At 35.4% G+C, this 22,031-nt stretch overlaps 1 protein-coding gene across 2 annotated transcripts in view; it reads left to right on the top strand.

Annotated features, from left to right (window-relative positions):
- Positions 1-22,031, top strand: part of Fsip2 (fibrous sheath interacting protein 2) — a 77,096-nt gene that overhangs the window by 27,422 nt on the left and 27,643 nt on the right. For both annotated transcript variants that reach the window (XM_070019550.1, XM_070019540.1), the window contains 3 exons: positions 2,248-2,302; positions 4,079-4,115; positions 12,377-21,125. In XM_070019550.1, coding sequence (XP_069875651.1) covers positions 2,248-2,302; positions 4,079-4,115; positions 12,377-21,125 — 8,841 coding nt within the window. The remainder of the gene's footprint in view (positions 1-2,247; positions 2,303-4,078; positions 4,116-12,376; positions 21,126-22,031) is intronic.

Here is a 22,031-nt window from a genome sequence, read left to right as displayed (position 1 = left end):
GGCCAACGCCAATCTAGGGCCATCAAGAAAACACTCTTATTTCATTCAGGAAAGAAGAAGCTTAGAAGTAGAGAATTCAAAGTTGGCACCTACAATGAGAATAAGGTTTTAATAGGAAGGAAGAGGATAGGAGAATAGAACAGTATGAATAGTCCAAGGTATATCATGTTAGGAGACTAGAAAGGAAAGCAAATAAAGTTACTAGAGGGAGTAACTCGTAAATACAAAAAATAAATAAAAACATGTAGAAAAAGTATAGATAAAGTTATACTGAGAAAAGTGAAAGGAAGGAACATATACCAACAAGCAATCTGGCACTTTCTAAAAGTAAAAGCAATAAATAAAGATTGTGGAAAAGAGAATGTATAGAGAAAAGCAAATGAGAAAGCGCTCTTTATTGTAGACAGAAAATGAAAATGTGAGAGTGATAGATACAATTGAAAATCAGCAGTGAAAGTGGGTGTATGGTCCACATATAGTGACTGCAAAAAAAAAAGGAAGAATAAAGCAGAACTGGAAAGAAAGTTCCTTTGTTAAATGGACACTTCTTTGTACAATTAAAACAATTAAATTTTTAAAAGACAAACAATGAGGACAAAAATACCAAAAGTAACCATTGGTCTTTTCTTCATTGCCCTCTGTCTCAGCCTTTTTGTTTTTATCTTCTCTTTTCAAATTAGAACGTACCGTTCAATGGAACAGCCAATTTGGAATCTTAGCTTGTCAGAAGTGTAGCTGCTCTGAGCCTCGTGCTGATTCCCCATTGAAGGAAGATGGACATAGAGCTCTATTTACAGTTCAGGCTCTCAATCTCTAACTTGTAGCATCCTCAGCACCCAAGTGCCACCAATTCATAGACACTTGTTCTCTATACAGGTGGCTTTGGGTTCCCATGTAAGATACTGCAGTGCTGTGCGCTGAGTTTGCTTGCTTTCTCATTCACACCACACACATCCTTGCTGCAAAAATGTTCTAGTTGGAACTGTGATTAGTATCAGGGCTCCACTAGTCTTTTGTCTTGTAGGGGTTGTGGGATATAGTTGTGTCTGCTTAGATTCCTCCACAGGCCAGCCTGACTGGATGAGAGACCTCTGCCACTTGCAAATTCCCTCATTCTACTCTCTCCTAACACCCTTTAGTATCAATGCAAGGGTCTAGTTCATATATTCCACAGGTCTGTGCCAACTGGCACTTGCCAGCAAGTGCATAAGATGCAGATGAAGTCAAACCTACTGGCTTCCTTAGCAATTCTTCAGAGTGTGGTGTGAAAATAACAGTTTAATGAAGTGTCTGTGAGGAGAGATACCCAGGTGATAGCACTCCACTGTCCTCTGGCTTGTGATGGAGACACTATCTCTCCAGAACTGAAAATGCACAAGACATATCTGCACAAATTAAACTTGAAAAGATTCATGAGACATTTTATTAGTACTTATTGATTGTTCACTATTTTTGAAAAATAAGAATTAAGCTGGATTCCAAAATGATTATAATTACTAACACTTTTTATCCTGACCAGAGCACGTTTATATGACTAAGACTTTCATTTATTTGTGTATTTTTACAATCAACAAACACAAATCCACACCAGTCCAATCCAATATACAGTAAATATATTCTGTATGAAGACTGGGCTATCTATGCAGAGTATCCAAATCAAAAACAGAATCTTGCATTCTGTACACAAAACAAGTAGATAATATTTCAACACATGATTGAAAAGATAGATCAGTAAATAAATGCTAGGGGACTCCATGAATAAAGTATGTTCCAAAAAATGAGCATTATTTAGCACTTAGTATGTTCACTGCAGAGGAAATTAGGTGGAAATTATATCATAGGGAAACACAAGAGTACACTTTTTATTATTGTAAAACCTAGCACTGGGGATGAATATTTAAGTAGGCTTAAAAGAGTTAATGTGAACATAAGAGATAACATAAAGATTTAAGGCAGTTAAAAGGGAGCACAGGGTACGCTAAAGGAAATGGGAGGAAACAGACCAGAGGCATAGAAAGCTTGATATGTTTAAGAAATTGTCATTTGTTGCTGGTCTCTGGAATGTAACATACATATAAAAGACTCACTATGATGGCATTAGAGAGAGACAAGCATGTTAGGTCATTTTACCGTGGAAAGTTCACAAGAGCCTGTAAACAAGGCTGTGACAACAGAAAATATTGGCACAGGGTATTATAATTTTAACAGCTTGTTGAGGATGGATACAAATTACAATTTTCTCTTTAGGAATTCATCCTCAGAATCCAGGGCCCCGTGTTGTTTCTTCTGTTTTTGCAAATATGTAAGTATTTAAACAATGTGAAATTCTGAATTAATATTTTTAATAATTGCATAAGAGTGCTACTCTCACTTGCTGAGAGTAAAATTGCCCTGAATTCAGGGTCTTTATTCCCTCCCATCTCCAGATCATTTCCCATGATCAGATTTTCTTTCTTTCTCTGAAACACTTATTATTCCTTATAGTCTGAAATTATTAGCTTCCTAAGAGTGATAAAAATTTATTATATAATATAGAAATGTATTTCCTTTCTAAAAGGAAGTGTCATCCAAAATAACAATCTACAAATAATAATAGTAATGATGTATTCCTCAGACACTTAGAAGAGATATTTTTAAGCCCCCAAAGCTTTTTATTTCTCTGCCTTTTTAGATCACTTGCATTGGTTAAATAATATAATACTTACATCCATTCTTGTTAACTTGAGAAGAAGGAGAAAATGTAATGGGGATCCAATACCACCATCTTAAGGAAAATCAACAAACCAAATCAAGTATAAGACTTTTCTAAACCAAGGTTCCTATGTCAACAAGTAAACACAGAGCTAATAGTCTTATTAAATGGCAGTATATTTATCAAACATTCATAGAAAAATGCCAGATGTTAGGCACATACCATCATTTCCATAATGTGAGTATGAGCTATTGTTTTTCAAAGATATCATGGAATGAAAAAGAAAGGATAAAAATAATCACTTCCTCTTATTATCTGTACTTATCAGACCTAAAGTAGATGCTTAATTTTCAGAATTCTGGAAATTATTCTGGAATTTTGATTCTAACCTTTGCTTTTATGGAAGAATCAGTTTCTACAGATCCTTACTCTGATTATATGATATGATTTTCTCTGATTATATGATTCTTCAGGTTATTGTAATTGCTTTCGTTTCTTTTTCCCTCAACTCTTCAGCTCAAGGTTAGTGCTCTACCACTTGAGCCACAACGCCCACTTCCGGCTTTTTTTGTTTATGTGGTGCTGAGGAATCCAACCCAGGGCCTCATGCATGCGAGGCAAGCACTCTACCACTGAGCCACCTTCCCAGCCCCCTGCTTATGTTTCTTTTAAGTTTTTCTTTGTTTCATTTTATTACTGTGGGATTGGAAAGCTCTTGAGAACACGTGAGATAACATTGGCCTACACAACACAGATACATTTAAGTGATAGTGTACATAATCAGAGATCTATGATTAAATCTATGAGTATTGAGTAATCACTCACACATTGTTTTCCTACTATGATATATGGGCAAATGGATACATGAAATTAAATTGCATAAATAAAGTGATAACAGAAAGTGTGATCAGAGCACTCCTGTGCTATCATGTCTACTAGCAGAGAAGAGTCTATTCCTTACCTTCCCTCCATATCTGCAGAGAATCAAGGAGCAGGCATAGCTAAAGTAGGTACAAACTATAACGATCAGTTCTGTTGCTAATGGAGGAGTTATAACTTCCCTAAGTAAGAAAAACAAAGGAGGAGGCAACAATGCTGGATAAGAAATGTACTCATTACCTTGCTCATGCAACTGTAATGTACAGTATTTTCACAATAAAAACTTATTTTAAAAAAGTACCTTTCTGAATCCAAAGGCCAATGTCTAAGGAAAAAAGTGAAACAAGACGTTTAGACAATATAAATAAAGTTTAGTTTCCTTTTTGGATTCTTGTAGGGAAACTCTCAGAAATAGAAGAAAAACTGATTCAGATATTAGACATTGTGGGAATAGTTTCGGAAATTCTCTATCTCTAAATAATTAACCAACTTTTCTTGGCTTTACAGACCACAGCATCTTCTACAAAATTGCGTGCATGAAAAAGTATGTACAAAAACCCATTCATAAGATAGCATATTACATGCTTTATATCGTGTCAGTAGAAACATAAGTGAATCAGATAATTAGGGATCATGTATTGATATTTATCAATCTTTTCTATTTTCTCATGCCTTTTGAAGTTTACATAATTCTTAGGTTCTGTTTTTATCTAAAGTTACTTCAAAAGATAATGCTTTCCCTCCAGAAAGAAGTTTTTCTCAAGCATATAAATTGTGAAAGCATGAGAGATCTCACCCTCAAGAAGCAGTATCAAATGCAACAAAACTGCCTACAGTGGGAAAATGTCTTTCATGGCTTTGCTGGCCTTGCTGATAAATTCATTAGCAGAGTCAGGACGCATAGTTCTCTCTCTAGCAGTGTTCAAAGGAACTAACGTACATCATCTCACATCTCATATAAAGGTGGCTGGTCACCTGTGTTTTGAAAAATCCAAGTCTGGGTCTAGTCATACCTGGCAGGAAAAAGAAAAGTGATGTGGAAAAACACATACTCATGGCATTTCGCATGCACACTGCTCAAATCATAGACTACATAGTAAATACAATGGTTTTTATTCAATGACTATTGCTCAATTTCTCTAATGGAAAAATGTTGAAAAAGATCATATTTACCTAATTTCACTACATTCAAACCTTTATGAATGTCTCTCTTTCTTACATTGAAATTGGAAATACCTTCCCCCAGACTTAGCCTAAGACTAATAATTTAGGTCTGCTGTTACCATATCTGGTAATAATAAAAATTATGTATTTTGAATATCTCAGCTTATATGTTCTGTAAATTTAGAGTAAGCATGTTCTCTATTAAATTTGAGGATTCTGCATAAAAATTTAAAAACTAATAGGGTATATTTATGAAAACTAAAAGTATTTTATATTTTATTTTATATTTATATTTATTATCTTCTCATAATTGTACAATGTATATGTATGTATGTAATATATACAAGTATATATGTAATATATGTAATACGTATATGTAATATATGTAATATATATGTAATACATACTAACCATTCACCCTCTTCAGCATTTCCCCCAATATATACCATTCCTCAAGGCTCTCAACAAGTCTCCTCGTATTACCACATGGAGAAAGAGAGGGAGAGAGAGACTGTTTTCACCCATAATTCCCCTCTCCTTCATTTGCTTTGTCCATTAGACCTCATTACCCCAGTCAAGATATGTTTCAGCCTCCTGAGAGTCATTTTGTTAAAACATTGTTAATTGTTCAGTAGGTTTAAACTATGGAATCACATGCTGAATGTTCCAAATATTAGTCAGTTATATATGTAAATGTATTCATATACATATATGTTTATCTTTTAAGCCTATCATCTCGATATTTAAAAAAGGAACATTTCTTTGACTTTCTGAGAAGGGCTTACTTTGTTCAATTTATTTTCCAGATATATCCATTTCCCTAATACATATATATCTCATGTGCTATATATGTAAGTGATATATACATGTGAGAGAGATGTGATATATGTGTATATATCCATATCCATATATATACATGTGCGCATACATATACACATATGTATAGTGTATATGTATATACGCATGTGTATGTATATCATGTATATATGTGTTTATAAACCCACACATATATACATACATATACATGTATATATATGTGTATATATATATATATATATATATATATATATATATACACACACACACACACATACATTTTCTTTTAGGGAGTTGGGGCTATTTCCATAACTTTAGTATTGTGATTAGTGCTGCAATAAACATTGTGCAGGTGCCATTATTATATCCTGATTTGCATTCTCTTGAGTAAATAAGTACCCAAAAGTTTTATTACTGCATTGTAGCTTATTTTTGTTTTTGAAGAATCTTCATTCTGACTTCCATAGTGGTTGCACTAATTTATATCCCATAGTGTACTGGGGTTCCATTTTCCCCCACATTTTTTTCCAGCATATATTTCTGTCCTTATTTTTGATGATGGCCACTGTGACTGGAGTGAGAGGGTATCTCAATGCTGTTTTTCCTATTTCTGAAATATTTCATTGATATTTTAATGCAAATTGCATTAAATTTGTGGATTTTCTTTGACAGCCTGGACATTTTCATATTGATTCTGCTAATGCAAAAACATGAAATCTCTTTCCATCCTCTGATGTCTTTTACTATTTATTTCTTTAAACTCTTATTTTTTCACCATAGGAATCTTTTACCTTCTGGATTAAACTTATTCCTAGGTTTGGGGTTTTTGTTTCTTTATAATTCTTTGTTTTTTACAGCTAATATGAAGTTGTTTTCTCTCATCCTGTTTAGTGTTAATGTACATTAAAAAACTACTGATCTTTGTGCATAGGTTTTGTATCCTACTGCAGTCCTGAGGGGCTTTATCATCTCTAGGAATTTGAGATGCAGTTTTTAGGGTATTGTATGGATAGCAAATGGAGATACTTTGACTTCTTCCCTATTTTGATCCATTTTATTTCTTTTTTTTGGTACTTGAAATTTGGGTACTATAACGAATAAGAGTATACAGAGTGTACTCATGTGTCTTGTTTCTGGTTTTAGAGGAATTGGTTTCAGTTTTTCTCCACTTAGCATAAGCTTAGCTATAGGCATATCATGTGCAGCCATTATTCTTTTATCTGTTTATGTGGCCTGTTGTACTTATTAATTTTCCTACATTGTACCAGTCTTACATAAGTGGAATAGAACCATTTTGATCATGGTGTAAGATTTTTCTATTACTTGTTGGATTTTGTTAGCATTTTTTTTTCTTTTTTTTTTAAATTGTATTTTATTTTATTTGAGAACATACTGTACAAAGGGGCTACAATTACATGGGCAGGATAATGGATACATTTCTTACCAAGCATTGCAGCCTCCTCCTTTGTTTACCCTTCACTTCCCTTCCCCGCCTCCCCCCTCCCCCCACCCAATTTTACCCCCCTCCCCCCACCCAATTATACCCCCCTTCCCCCCCCACACCGGCATTGTAAAGCTGGTTTTGACATGACATTTTGTACTTCTCATTGTTGCAACAGGTCCACCTGAATCCTTAAACGACTTGTTTGTCCCCATCTACTCCACATGTTATACTATTTAGCATATATTTTTTTATCAGAGATTAGTCTTTATTCTCTTTTTTTGGTGTGTCTCTGTTTGGTTTTTGAAGAAGTAGAAGGCTGACTTCATGGAATGACTTCAGTAGTGTTCTTTTCTTTTAGATTTCATGAAAAAGTGTGAGGACCATGGTTTTAATTCTTTAAAAATCTTAGCAAACCCGGGGCTGGGAAGGTAGCTCAGCGGTAGAGTGCATGCCTTGCAAGCATGAGGCCCTGGGTTCGTTCCTTAGCACCACATAAATAGAAAAAACCGGAAGTGGTGCTGTGGCTCCAGTGGAAGAGCGCTAGCCTTGAGCTAAAGAGCTGAGCGACAGTGCCCAGGCCCAAAGTTCAGGCCCCATGACCGGCAAAAAAAAAAAAAAAAAAACCAGTGCTGTAACTACTGGGTTCTGGGCTCTTCTGGTGGCTGATCTTTATTCACATTTATTAAATCTTTTAAGTAAGTTTTCAAGGAGTCTCAATTCAACATGTCAGTTGGAAGAGTCTTTATTACTGCTTCCGTGTTACTAAAAGAGTTTTCTAGGGACTGGGAAGGTGGCTCAGTGATAGAGTGCTTGCCTTGCGTGCATGAGGCCTGGATTCGATTCTTCAGCACCACACTAGCCAGAAGTGGTGCTGTGGCTCAAGTGGTAGAGCGCTAGTCTTGAGCTGAAGAGCGCCCAGGCCCAGAGTTCAGGCCCCACAACAGACCAAAAAAAAAAAAAAAAAAAAAAGGTCGTCTATTTTGGTGGCTGAGATTAGGTAAAATATAGCCTCACAATCTTTAGAGGTTTGCTTATTATCCTCATTTTCATCTCTGATTTTATGCATCATTAACTTTCTCTTTTTAATCAAATTGCCTAAAGATTTTTCAATTTTATCTTTTCAAAGAAGCAACATTTTATTTTGTGATTTTTTTTTGGGGGGGGGGGTCTGGTCGTGGGGCCTGAACTCTGGGCCTGGGCACTGTCCCTCAGCTCTTCAGCTCAAGGCTAGTGCTCTACCACTTGAGCCACAGTGCCACTTCCAGCTTTTTTTCTTTTTGCTTATGTGGTGCTGAGGAATCAAACCCAGGGCCTCAGGCATGCAAGGCAAGCACTCTACCACTGAGCCACCTTTCCAGCCCCTTATTTTGTGAGTTTTACACAGGATTTTTTTTGTCTCTGTTTTATTGACTTCTGCCTTAATCATTCATTATATTATATGTTATTTCTTCTGGTAGTGTTAGGTTTAGTTTATTCTTGTTTTTCAAGAAGTTTGAGATGTATCATTATGGTTTTAATTTGAAATTACTTTGTTGATATGTGCACATAATATATCAACTTTCATTTGCCTTTGACATACCCAGAAGGTCTAAAAATATTTTTATTTTTATTGGGTTCTAGCACATGCCTGATTTCTTTTCGTTCTTCTATAACCCACTTATCATTCAGCCAAGTGAGGCTCTGGGCCCAGAGTTTAAGCCCCAAGACCTTCACAAAGTAAATAATTTATTACCATGTCTTGATAGTCTTTGTGTGTGTGTGTGTGTGTGTGTGTGTGTGTGTGTGTGCGTGTGTGTGTGTGTGTGTGTGTGTGTGTGTTGGTCGTGGGGTTTGAACTCTGGGCCTAGGCACTCTCCCTCAGCTCTTCAGGCTCAAGGCAAGCACTCTACCACTTGAGCTACAGTGCCACTTCCGGTTCTCTAGTGGTTTATTGGAGATAAGAGTCTCACCAACTTTCCTTCCTGGGCTGGCTTTGAACTGCAACCCTCAGATCTCAGTCTCCTGATAGTCATTTCTTAACATGAAGTGACTTTTTTTTGTCTCTTCTGAATAATTTTGATTTGAAGTCTATTTTGTTGTATACAAGTATGACTACACTGACTGGAGGCTTTTTGTTTGGCAGACCTTTTCTACCTTTTCCCCTATACTAGTATTTGTTCTTGTTAGATAAATGTGTTCGTTATAGACAACAAAAGGTTGAGGCTTTCCTTTTGAGACAACTGTTCATTCTGTGTCTTTTAATTGGGAAATGGAGTCTAGATGGACTCCACTGTGTTAAAATGGAAAGGTTTGTAGCTGTTACTGTCATTTAAGTTTTGGATGTTTTTTGTTTTGTTTTTGTTTTTTGTTTTGTTTTTAATGTTAGAATCTTCCCTGCTCATCCTATGATTGTCTATACATATGCTGGAATTTGTTTTTGTCACCTTTCTCAGATTTACATTGATCTTCATTTCCACATGTAGAATTTATCCTGTAGTTCTGATTTAGTGCTGATAAATTGATTTATTTTTGGTTTATCTTATTTACTATTCTTTTCTGAATGATAGCTTCACTGTGAAATGTATTCTGTGGTGGTAGTTGTTAATTTTCAATGACTGAAGTACATCATTCCAACCCCTCCTTGCTTTTAACGTTTCTGTTGAGAGGTCTGCTGGTATTCTGATGACTGTCTTTGTTCTATGTGGTTATTCTTGTCACTTTATGTAATAGACAAGTTCATCTGGTCTTTTGGATATTTTTAAAACTGAGATAGGCTTCTATTTTTCAGATTCAGGAAGTTTTCTGTTATTACTTTGTTAGATATGTTTTCTATATCTTTTCCTATTGTGTCTTCTTGTTCAAGTATCTGCATTGTGCATAAATTTTTCCTTTTAATAGCTCTTCAAGTTCTTATAATTTTCCTTTCCTATTTCCTTGATCTTTTTACTCAGTATTTTTTTTTGCTACTTTTACTATGTGCTTAATGTCTCCTCTATCTTAAAAACCTGAAATTTCTATCTTCCATGCTATCTATAGTCTTCTAGACAGGCTTTCTATTTTGTCATCTGTAGGACTTCAATTTGAGGTGTTTTTTTCAAGATTTATTTCATGCCTAGAACTATTTATTGAACTCTCTTAGCTGTTTAACTGTATCCTGTTAGACATCATTTAAGCTGTTCATTTGTATTTGCTAGTCAGTCATATCGTTCTTTACATATATCTGTTTTATTATATAAACGTTTATATATTTCTAAATGTGATTTTTTAATTCACTGAACATTCTTACCATCATTCCTTTGAGATCCATGTATGGTGTTTCTTCTACTCGGCTATCATTCTGTCTTTTATTATGTGATTGATGGCCTCTGAGGATGTTGTATTATCTGATTTTCTTGCATTTCTTTTATTTCTATGTGGAATTTCGATCATTTAATAACATTTTGTGGTTTGCATTTTTCTGGTATGAACCCTCTTAATCTCTGTATTCATTCACATAGTAGTAGGTGTTAGTTGGATTGATGTGTGGTTTCTGGGTTTTGGTATGGGGATATATAACAACTCCACTGAGGAGCAAAAGCCATACATTTTCTCCTCTGACTTGAGTTCTTGCTGTGGAACTCAGTTCCAAGTCCATTGTAACAACTGATGTGTACATCTGTTTCTAAAACAGCTTGCCTTTTGGTCCTTGGGTATTGTTGCAGATGCTGAATTGTTCCAGATTGGCCTTTTTCTCCAAGACAAGTATTTTAAACATACTTTAAATCCATCATCTCAGTTTGTCAACCACTAATCTGTAAAATTAGTGAAAAATATGTGAGGTTTGAGTTTTGGAGAATAAGCTAAATAAAATACCTTTTAGTATTACCCATAAGGTCTATTATGTGGGTGCTACATAGTGACTGAGTTACCTAAAAATATGTAAAGCATAAATAATTTCAATGTAACTCAGACAATATTTTCAGTTTAAATAGTATATTTTTTGTTCTGGCCTCTCCATACTTAGCTTCCAACTTTGCTGCCATTTCTTTTATTTGGAGCCTAGATAGATGTCTTACAACTTGTAACAATTTTTTAAATAAACTGCTAATTAATTCTAGGCAAAATAACTTATTTAAGTTCAAAATGTAATTGCAGTAAAGCATAAATTCATTTAGTCCTGTAAGTACACTCTGTATCTGTCCCAAGTACAGTTTACCTAGAGAGTAATATTGGTGTAAAGAGGTCATTCATACCTGGTTTCTGGCCTTTTACTTCTGATTCAGATAGATGAATGACTTTATTTTACTTCCCCTGTGTAAGCCTTCCTAGATCTTTGAGTCCCCATTCTACTTTGTACTTTATTTTCTACCTAAAATTATTTTTCACTTAATAATATCATCTCTTCCTTTCTAAGACATTTGTGCTGATACTTTGCCAGGAAGAAAGCTATTCTCTGTCAATGCTACATTAGTTTGTTGTTGTTGCTTACTTTTTTTAGTATTGGATTTTGAACTCAGGACCTAATACTTGTTTTGCTGATACTTTACCACTTTAGCCATACACATTCAGTATGGTTTGAAGATGAAGTCTCATGGACTTCCCTGACTGGGCAGGCTTTTGAACCATGACACTGTGGTTCTCAGCCTCTTGAATAGCTAGAAATATAGGCATGGAAGATCAGAGTCCAGTAGCACATTACATTTATAATTGTCTTTTATATATAATTGCCTTTTTATTCATATTTTTATTGTCAAGGTGATGTACAGAGGGGTTACAGTTACATAAGTAAGACAATGAGTACATTTCTTGTCAAACATTTTGCCCCTTTCCTCAATTTTCTCCTACTTTACTTCCTTTCCCATCCCCCCTAAGTTGTACAATATAATTCTTAATAGTCATTCTAACCATGCAGACTACAGACTCACCATTGTAATAGGGAAAGGGGATGAGGATGATATATTTTCAATGCTCATATATTAGCTACATGGTAGACACCTTGGAAGACACATATTTATTTTTTACTGCATCTTTTTTGGGGAAATATTAATATTTTGAAGTACTTTAAATAGCAGGGTTATGAATACTAGTATCTCTCTTGATAAAATATTTGCATAGAATGTGCCTTCATAACAACATGGCCATTTTTAAGAAGGTAGTTTATCCTAGCTATGAATCATGAGGTTTTTTTAATTCAAAGATTCTGAAACTGTGAATAAAGACAAGTATTATGCACAAACTCTTTTTCTGTACTGTAGAATAAAAACCATCTTAAAACTAATCTGAAATTCTAAATAAAGTCATTACAATATTTTCTTTATAAACCATGATGGTATTCTGACTATGGAGTATTTGATGTTCAAAGCTGTGTGCTACCTTCATATCTCCAAACAACAATTACATAATTTCTTTTTTCCTTTTCCCAGGTAACCTCTGAAGAACTGAATAGCATAATTCACAATATAATGACGTGGGTTGTGGCTACAGTGACTAGTATATTATATCCAGCCATCACAAAGTATGAAGAAAGATTGAAACATAAGAGATACCCAGTGTCTGATGACTCTGACCTTTCTTCAGAGAGTTCAAGTTTCTGTAGTACATGCAGTGAAGAGTTCACATACAGACGCTTCACTCCCACTTCCGCTGTGGCCAAAACATTTCGAGAAGAGCCTGGTACACCTGTTGACATGTCAATGAAAAGACAGACTACACCTTTAAAACCTTCTTCTGACCTTGTCGAAAAGGCAGTTTTGGAGAAAACAGAACAAATTGAAAGACAATCTATGACCTCCCAAATCGCATACAACAGAGCCAGCATTGTATCTCCAATACCAAATCTCAGGACTAGTAAATCTGATAGCCACCTTTTCACACCACTTGACACAGACACAAAGATATCTAAGGATGCTACCACAGAAACAGAAACTTTAGAGCCTTCAGTGACCAGCGATAAAAAAACAAAAGCTACAGATGAGATGAAGAACTTAAAGAATGTTTTTGTTAACTTTAAATGTCACTTGAAAGAGGAAACTCAAACGATCTTAGAGAGTCTCTTTCAGGAAATAATGTCGGACTTAACTCAGGCCATTCCCTCTCTTTCTTCTGTCACTGCTGAAGTTTATGTGGATGCTTCAGAGACTGATAAAGAAGAATTTCTCTCAGATGTTGATATATGCTCAGTAGCTTCTGAGATTGTGGAAAATATGCTTGAGAAGCTCGAATCTGCTGTTGAGAAAAAGTGTGTTGAGATGTTTTCGCAAGAAGATTTGTCACTCAACATTGAAACAAGTTTATCCACGACTGGGGAATATTTCACATCAGTAAGTGGAAAACCTTCAGGAGAGTCTCTGGGCTTTAACTTAGAACCCATGCGTGACATTGCAGAGGACATGGTGCATGCGATTTTAGAAAAACTGTTGACTATTGCATCCTGTAAGAGAAGTGAACCTTCAAATGAAGACACAGTTAAACTTGTCGATCAGCAACAAAGGATGGACCCAACAGCTGCCAAGAAGAAATCCAGTTCTGAACCTGACATGGAAGCAAATTTAATTAAAGAAGAAGTACAAAATTTAATATCCAATATATTTTCCAGGCCCTCTTTGGTTGGTTATATAGAGGAAGCAATTAGTACTATACTAGGCTATGTACAAACTGAACTTAATAATGACAGACTTACAGCATCTGAAGAAACAGTAGTACTCCTTCAGTTACTCGATGATGTCCTAACTCAGCTTCATCCGGATCTAGTCAAAGCAGGCATTTGTCAAAGACGGAGACAACGCAGAAGGAGGTATACTGACACTGAAGAGAAGTACAGACCTACTGGCTCTGGTTTGTCTCAGTCTACTAGGTCCAGAAAACGACTCCCACTTGTTAATGTTCCAGGCATGGTCCTTTATTCTGACGATGAAAATGAAGAAATAGACAACATGGTAAAAAATGTACTTGAGTCGTCCTTCAAAGAAGAGGGAGTTAAATCACAAGAACCTATTCCTAATCCTTGGTTTGTTAAGGAAAATACTCGTTTTGAACACATGAAAAAGAGGAAACCATCTCCCAAGATTACCTCTGAATGCAAATATGCATTGGATGAATGGGGTAGTGATGAAGACATCTTAAAGGAAAAGCCATTTTTGAAAAAGGAGAATTCACTGTTCAGCCAAGATCAAAAGCATCAAATTGTAAAGACTTCAGAAAACATAGTTAAATGTATTTTAACAGACATGATCAAGGATCTACCTAGTGTTTCTCCTGATCATGTGGGTAATAAATTTAGCAAAAAAGTTTCAGTTTTTGTTTCAGAAGAATCTCAAGGACTGCCACATCAAGAAAGCACAGACAAGATAATTTCTGTGTCAGAAATTAATGAAGTAGCTGAAGAAATAATAGATGCTGTGTTAAATATACTTCATAAGTCATTAGTAAACACCCCCACTACCACTTCATCCTCAGGTCGCCCAACTTTTCTGGATAGCTGTGATATTCCCCACAAAGTCAAGGTAACACCAAATAAGCAGTCAATAAACATATGGTTTGACAGTGAAAAGAAAATTAAATATTTATCTTCACTCAACACAGATTCTTCAAAGCCTTCTTGGTTAAGATCAGAAGAAAAGGAACCTCAACATGTAGGTGACATTACTGAAAATATCATTAATGCAATTTTTAATAGGTTGAGATCATTTGTTTGTCAAAAATTGCAAGTGAAACCCAAACCTTCACTTACTGAGAAATCTTCATTCAAATCTCAACTTATTACTTATACAACTAAAATAGTAAATGTTGTTTTACATTCTATCCAGAATGAACTGGAGTTGAGCAAGGTCAAACACACCAAAACACATAAGAGTAAAAGAGTTTTTGCTGATTCTGATAAAACGGTAGAATCACATGTAACAGATCTCAGTGATGATATCACAACAAGTCCATTGCTGAATTTGATTTATGAGATACTGTCAAGTGGAAATGAAGATCAAAGAGGTGCCGTATTTGCTGTAGACACGACAACGTCTGAAACTTCATATGACTCTGATGTTGATAAACAAAACATGTTGCCAAATATACAGGACAAAAAGGCTTTTCGTGAATATTTGGCTACTCCCTGTATGCGCCACAGTATCATAAGTGGAAAAGATATCAAAGAGAATGCTAATTTACAAGTGTTGGACAGAATTGGGGAAACACTCCATGAAATGGTAAGCAAACTCATGGATGCCCATCCTGAATCTAAAGAACCTTGTAGAAAACAAGAGAGAGAGAAGAAAAGAAAGGATCATCAAATGAGTGCTACATTGCAATCCAATATTCAACTCACTTCCAAAACCATTTTGGAATATATTGTTGCAAAATTATGTAGTGTTGACACAAATACTGACGTTGCAAATTCAGGATGCAAGTCTGTTTTGGAATCTCTTGACATTGACAATTTATCATTTGGTTCAATTATTGAAGAAATGGCCAAGTGTACCAATGTAATATCTACCATACTTTCCAGCATGATGCAGGAGGATAATAAAGACGTGATTAAAAGCAAGTTGAAAGATCCTATTGTTGTGGAAACCACAACAAACATTTCCAAAGAACCGTACCCAACTAAACTGAAATCTGTTGCTTCAGATATTCTTACCACAGTTTTTGCTAAACTGGAAGGATTCACAAGTGGAAATTTGGAAACTCATGAGACTACTCATGATGACAAGAAAAAAGGCAATGAAATGGACTCAAAATGTGGAAATGACAATTCTATGACAGATACACCTGAAGAATCATTGCACAGTGCTTTATATGCCCATGCAAGGAAGATATCAGGTGCTATTTTGAAAGCTGTTCAAACAGAAATAGGTGAGAAATCATCAGATTTAAAAACAGATATAAACAAGCCACCTGAGACACAGACATTCATGAATTTGGTTAGTTTAATTTTAGAAGCAGTATCCTCAGATGAGTGTAATGAAACTGAAAGTAGAGACACTGAATCATATCACTACAATCCAGTTTATGGAAATTTTCTTCCTGGAGGAGCTGAATCAGATTCATTTTTCGACAATGATACCCATACAGAAGAAGAATACATTGGAGAAAGAGCAGCACTAAAAGAGAAAACTAAAACAGACTATCAACAACAGGTTCTAGAAAGAACCTTAAACAAAATTGAATTGAAGTTCAAGAAAGAACACAAGTCTCCAATTATTCCTATTATAAGAAATATTCTGAATGAAATTTTTCAAAACACTTTAATCAATCAACTGAATGAACTGTCTCTATCACCCTCTCATTTGAGTGCCATGCCTCACAGAGTTCAAGAGTCAACCACTCATGCATCTGACCCATTTGTGAATGAAATGATGGGTCCTTTAGTATCTGACACAGATGTATACATGGTGGCAAATGATGTTGTTAAAACTGTATTTCATAAACTTTGTTCTGCTGCCATCTTAGAAAGAAATATAAGCAAAAGGAGATGTGAGTTCATTGCTTTTTCAGCAAATGTTTCTTTTCATGAGCATAACTATGGAAGGAGCTCCTCTGTCACCATGTTGAACAGCAATCCAAGCACTCTTCAGTCTGGATTTAATGTTGACAGACAAACTACTGGAAATGTAGGTGAAGATATTGTAAAATCAATATTAACAAATTTAGAAAGTTTTGCTACCTCCAAAGTAAATTCTCTCTTTTTTCCCCAAGTCAACTTCACAGTCCCAGTGACTTTACCTATTCAGCAGGATAAGACTACCTGGAGTAAAGCATTATCAGACAAGGACTCACAATCAAATGAGCAATTTTCCTGTTGTAAGGCAGATCATGGGAAGTCAGACTCATTGTGCCAACTCTCTTTGTCCAAATTAAATATTTATGCCACACAAGTAGCTAGGAAACTTTTACAAGGAATCAAGCATGAGTTAAATAAAGAGAGAGAAAGTTCTTCCTTGGATCAGAGCATTGTGGTTTCTGAAAATATTGCAAGTCAGGTTGTTGACACGGTGCTAGATATTGTATCATGTCAGAGTAAGTGTACAACACCCATTTCTGATAAAGAGAATGATAAAAATATACAAAAGAGTGTTACTGGAAAACTGTTAGAAAAGACTGAATATCGAAAAAGTCTTTGCTTTCAAATACAAGATACCACTGAAAGTATCTTGTACAACATTTATGAAAAACTTCATAATCAAAGTAATGTCACACCTGCTCTGAAATGTAGCACAGCTTTCAAACAGGCAGAAGAAAATACTGAATTTTTAATTGAAGATGAAAACAAGTTTATTCCTAAACTTTCAGTTTCCAAATCAGATGTCATTTTGCTCTCTGGTGATATAGTAGATATTGTTCTCCATCACCTCAGTTCTGCTGTCACACTTGTTATAAATACAAAACTTCCTGATGCGCCAAGATTGACTTTCTGTGATATACTCCCAAAAGCAGAGGGACCACCATCTCTCTATATAGAAAATGCAGAGCATTTTCTGTATTCCAGAAGTAAGGAATCAGCTACAGATGAGCAAAAAGACACCAAGAGAGTTGTTCTTAGCCCATGTGAAGAAAATGCTAACCTCATTACTGAAGCTATTTTTAATCGTTTAGAATCTTTTGCCACTGAAAGAATAGGTTTGTTAACTAATCATGTTATGCAGCCTAAAGAAAAGTCACTTTTCAGCCAAGAATTAGAAAGCTGTAAAGAAGATTACAGCATTCTTCATGAGCCAAGCCAAGTAGAATCTCATATTAATATGCAGAGAATATCAACACCCAAAAGTAGTCTCAGACAAGGGCTTCCAGAGTCCACTTTTGCCAGTTACACAGTAAAACCTGCATGCACAATTCATTTATCACAAGCTAACCTGATGGATGATGCTTACCTCCTTGCCAATGCCATTTTGAAGCATATTAAAAGCGATTTTGACTTCAAAGTCCAAAGCATGAATCAATACCCAAACAGCATTTTATTTCAAGCAAATATTATAGTGAGTGAAACTATTGATCGTATCTTAAATATTTTGTGTAATAAGAGATCTACAAAGGAAAATCTTAAATTTTTACCATTAACTGTATCAAATGAGATAGGTCTAGGACAAATAGCAAAGGACAGAGACAGCACTGTGTCAGTGTTCACCAATCCACTACATCAGAAACAAGTGGCATTGGAACTGGATAGCCAAAGAATTGTTTTGGAAGAGATATTTATGAGAAAGAAAGAATCAAGACAAAAAGAGAAAACTGAATTGCTCAGTGCAATCAAACAAATTTTGCATACATTGGATCAGCGAGCCATGGAAGTTATGGGACATTTGCCTGCATTAAACGAAGCCCCTCACATTTCATCTAACTCTAAAACATCCGATACAACACAAAAACATTCCCTTCAACCACATTTTTACAATGTAGCAAAAGATATAGTTGAGAATGTTCTGGGGGAAATGTACTCTCTTGTTATGACAACAGTATATAAAAATACTACAATAGCGGAAGAAGTAGAAATTCATGAAGACGATGTTTCACCAGTGATGCACACAGGTTTTAGAGACACTAAAGAAGCAAGAAAAAGAAGTAAATATGCAGAGAGTAACAGTGCTTCTCTTTTAGAAGATACTTTTTTGCAATATTCACCAGTGCAAGTAGGAAAAGATTTAGTCCAAATGGTTTCCAATAAATTAACAAATTTTATCTCACGGCATGTGGAAGAGAGTTTATCCCCTGAAGCTTGCTCAAATGAGTTGCCACTTGTTAGACCACATAGTCATAAAGTTAGTCCGAAGGGCAGCCCTAAGCTAGGTTTTAAGACAAATTTAAAAGCAAAAGCGAAAGTCACCTCTTTGTCAAAATTTAAAACAAAAACCCACGTAGGACAAAGTGCTGGCAAGGTCAAAACCAAGATTAAGTTAGTTAACAGAGAGAAGACTCTGATAGATGGCCAATCCACGGCTGCAATGGGGCTGCCAAACATCCTACCAACAGGAGATTCCAAACACTTGCTGAAAACAAAATTGCCCACCTTGGAACTAATAATGTATGCCAAAGACATAATAAGTGTCATTTTGGAAACAATTCTAAAAGAACTTGAAAAGGTGACAGAAACTAGAGCAATGGCAAAAATGAAAACATTACCATCTGATCCAATCATGGAAGCAAGTAAAATAATTAACACAGTTTTGCAAGAACTGTATGCAACAAGTAACCACAGTTTGGCTTACCCAATAAAACTTTCTTCTCTGGATTCTCTCAAATGTTCACAGCATACAAGATCTTCTGCCAAAGCACAAGCATGTTTTTACTTAGAAAACGTTTCCTCACAACTAGAACAGATTTTTCCCAAGGAAGGTATATTAAAAAAAATGTTTGACAGATGGCAAATGGAAACGAATGATATGGAAAATGAAAAAGTTAAATTATTGATAATAGCTGAAAATATTTTGAAGAAAATTTCAGTAAGAGCAAAAGACTTAGAATATGCTATTTCACTTTTACATTTACCAGTTCTTGAGGATTGTGCAATCAGATTGCATAATCAGGTCAAAGATAGCTCTACCAGAGCTGAAGATACCAAAACACAAATTAACAAATTTGGAAGGGAAATTGTGGAAATGCTATTTGAAAAATTACAGCTCTGCTTTTTGTCCCAGATGTCCAGTCAAGATAGCAAAGAAACTCTAACAAATAGGAAAGAACACCTTACTGCTAACAGGAAACAGGGTTTTCCAAACAAGCAAGGCCCCGGCAGTTTACCAATCTGTTCCATGAAGATGAAAGACCAAATGTCCAGCAGCTCTAGACACCAAATTGTGGAAGAAATTGTCGAAAGGGTCTTAAACATGTTAGAGTCATTTGTGGACTTGCAATTTAAGCAAATCTCTAAATATGAGTTTTCTGATATCGTGAAAATGCCTATAGAAAATCTTTCTCAAATGCAACAGAGACTATTAGGTAAAAAACATTTGCCAAAATTACAACCACTGAAGAAGGTTTCTGATTTTTCTGACTCCAGTAGTATTATTTCCCAAGAAAACATACAGAATACCCTCCTCGAGGTTCATTTGTTTCATTCAGATTTACTTACATATGCTGTTGATATCGTCAGGGACATGCTTACTTTAATCAAGAATAAACTAGACAAAGAAATAAACCAAGTGGAACCCTCTTCAGTTAGCATATTGAAAGAGAATTCTGTAGCCAGTGAGATCATTGGCACACTAATAGACCAATGTACTAACTTTCACAAGTCACTGATCAAAAACCTTCCAAACAAAAGTTTCTTTCCAAAAAATGAAAATGTTTACATTGTTAATCAGATTGAATTTGCATCTAAAATTAAAAAACCTACATCAGCGCTACACAATGCTAGTTTGGAGGATAATCTTACACCAAGGAGTGGACCTGGTTTTGTGTTTAATTCAGAGGAAGATGCAGGGAAAAAATATGGACTTTCCTCAAGTTCACACTCATATGCCAGTTCCTACATACCAGAAACAATTAAAAGCTCAGAGTCAATGGAAAGGCCCAAATCAAAAACTATGGCATCACGTTTAACAAACAAATTACAGCACTACCACCTAAGGAATTCTAACTTTGGACTTAGTGATACAGCTATGAACACAATCCCCGAAGGCAGTGTCTTAAAAAAGCTGTTTAAGAAAGTGAATGACTCCTCAGATGAAGCTTTTAGACAAGCCATGTCATTCATAGAGTTGGGAAAAGTTGGAAACCCGAAAGTGTTTCACTATGAGACTCTAAAACCAATGGTTGAACCAAATGAAATTCAGACAACAGTTTCTCCACTCAGAATCTGTTTAGCTGCAGAAAATATTGTCAATACTGTGCTGTCAAGCTCTGGTTTGCCATATCAACAGTACATGAATGACAATATGGAATCAATGAAACCATTTTTCATATCCAGAGGAAGAGGAAAAAAGGAAGAGAAAAACATTCGTAGATTATGGTGTCAACCAATTGGCGGTATACCAGAAAAAGAAATTAACTACCCAGAAGCCTTGAGGAAAGATTGCTCTTTACTGCAAAAATGGCAAAAGAGGAACCCACAGATAAAAATAAAGACTTTGAAAGGAGTTGAAGTCATTGCTTTTGCTGATCATGAACTGGGTCCAAATGAAATTCATTTGGTAGCACGTCACGTCACTACATCTGTGGTCACACATTTGAAAAACTTCAAAACTAGAGGTAAGCATAACATCGCTTATTTTAAAAGCTAGTATAATTTGGGGAAAATGGAAAAAGATGTTTAAAAGATCTCTCTTTCAAGAATATGTATTCTCTGCTTTGCTGAACATAGCCTTGAAGGTGGGATGACTATTAATTGCTTTTTAGTTACTTATGCTGCCAAACAATGATTTTTAAAAAGTTAAGCATATCTAAAGTCTGAATATAAGCAGTAGGTTGTTTTGTATCTACATATTTGGAGATTGTTGCATGATTTTAAAGTGTTTTCAAAGTTCTTATCTCTGATTCTGCCATTACAATTTACACTAACCTTTCTGGAATTGCCACACTTCTGTTTTTGTTGGTTTTGTTTGTTTGTTTGTTTGTCAAGGTGATGTACAGAGGGGTTACAGCTACATAAATAAGGTAATAAGTACATTTCTTGTCAGTTATCCCTTCCCTCGTTTTCCTCCTCTCCCTCCCCTCTCCCCTACCCCCAAGTTGTGGATCATTTCCAACATATTGTCTCATGAATGTCGCTGTTGCACTGGTTTCCCTCTCGTCTTTTGTCTTAGCAGTTTATTGTTCATCTTTCCCTCCCTAATTCAGATAAATGTATATACAATACATAGGTACAGGGATGGTAGGGGATAAACAAAGGAGGAGGTAACAACGCTTGATAGGAAATGTACTCATTACCTTACTCATGCAACTGTAACCCCTCTGTACACTGTTTTTACAATAAAAAAAAACAATTTAATAAAAAGAAAAAAATACACAGGTACCAAAATCAAATACAGTGACAAGAGAGGATATACCATAGGAGGAAGAACATACAAAAGGAACAAGGAATCATATAGTACATTAAAAACAACAACAACAACAAAAACCTCTTGTGTCCATGTCTTGGAGTTTATTTCACTTAGC

This window comes from Dipodomys merriami, unplaced genomic scaffold, assembly GCF_024711535.1.
Source record: "Dipodomys merriami isolate MVZ:Mamm:240054 unplaced genomic scaffold, mDipMer1.0.p SCAF_1, whole genome shotgun sequence".
NCBI lineage: Eukaryota > Metazoa > Chordata > Mammalia > Rodentia > Heteromyidae > Dipodomys > Dipodomys merriami.
The sequence above is the reverse complement of the archived record's forward strand: the minus strand, read 5'-3'. Positions and strand labels throughout refer to the sequence as shown.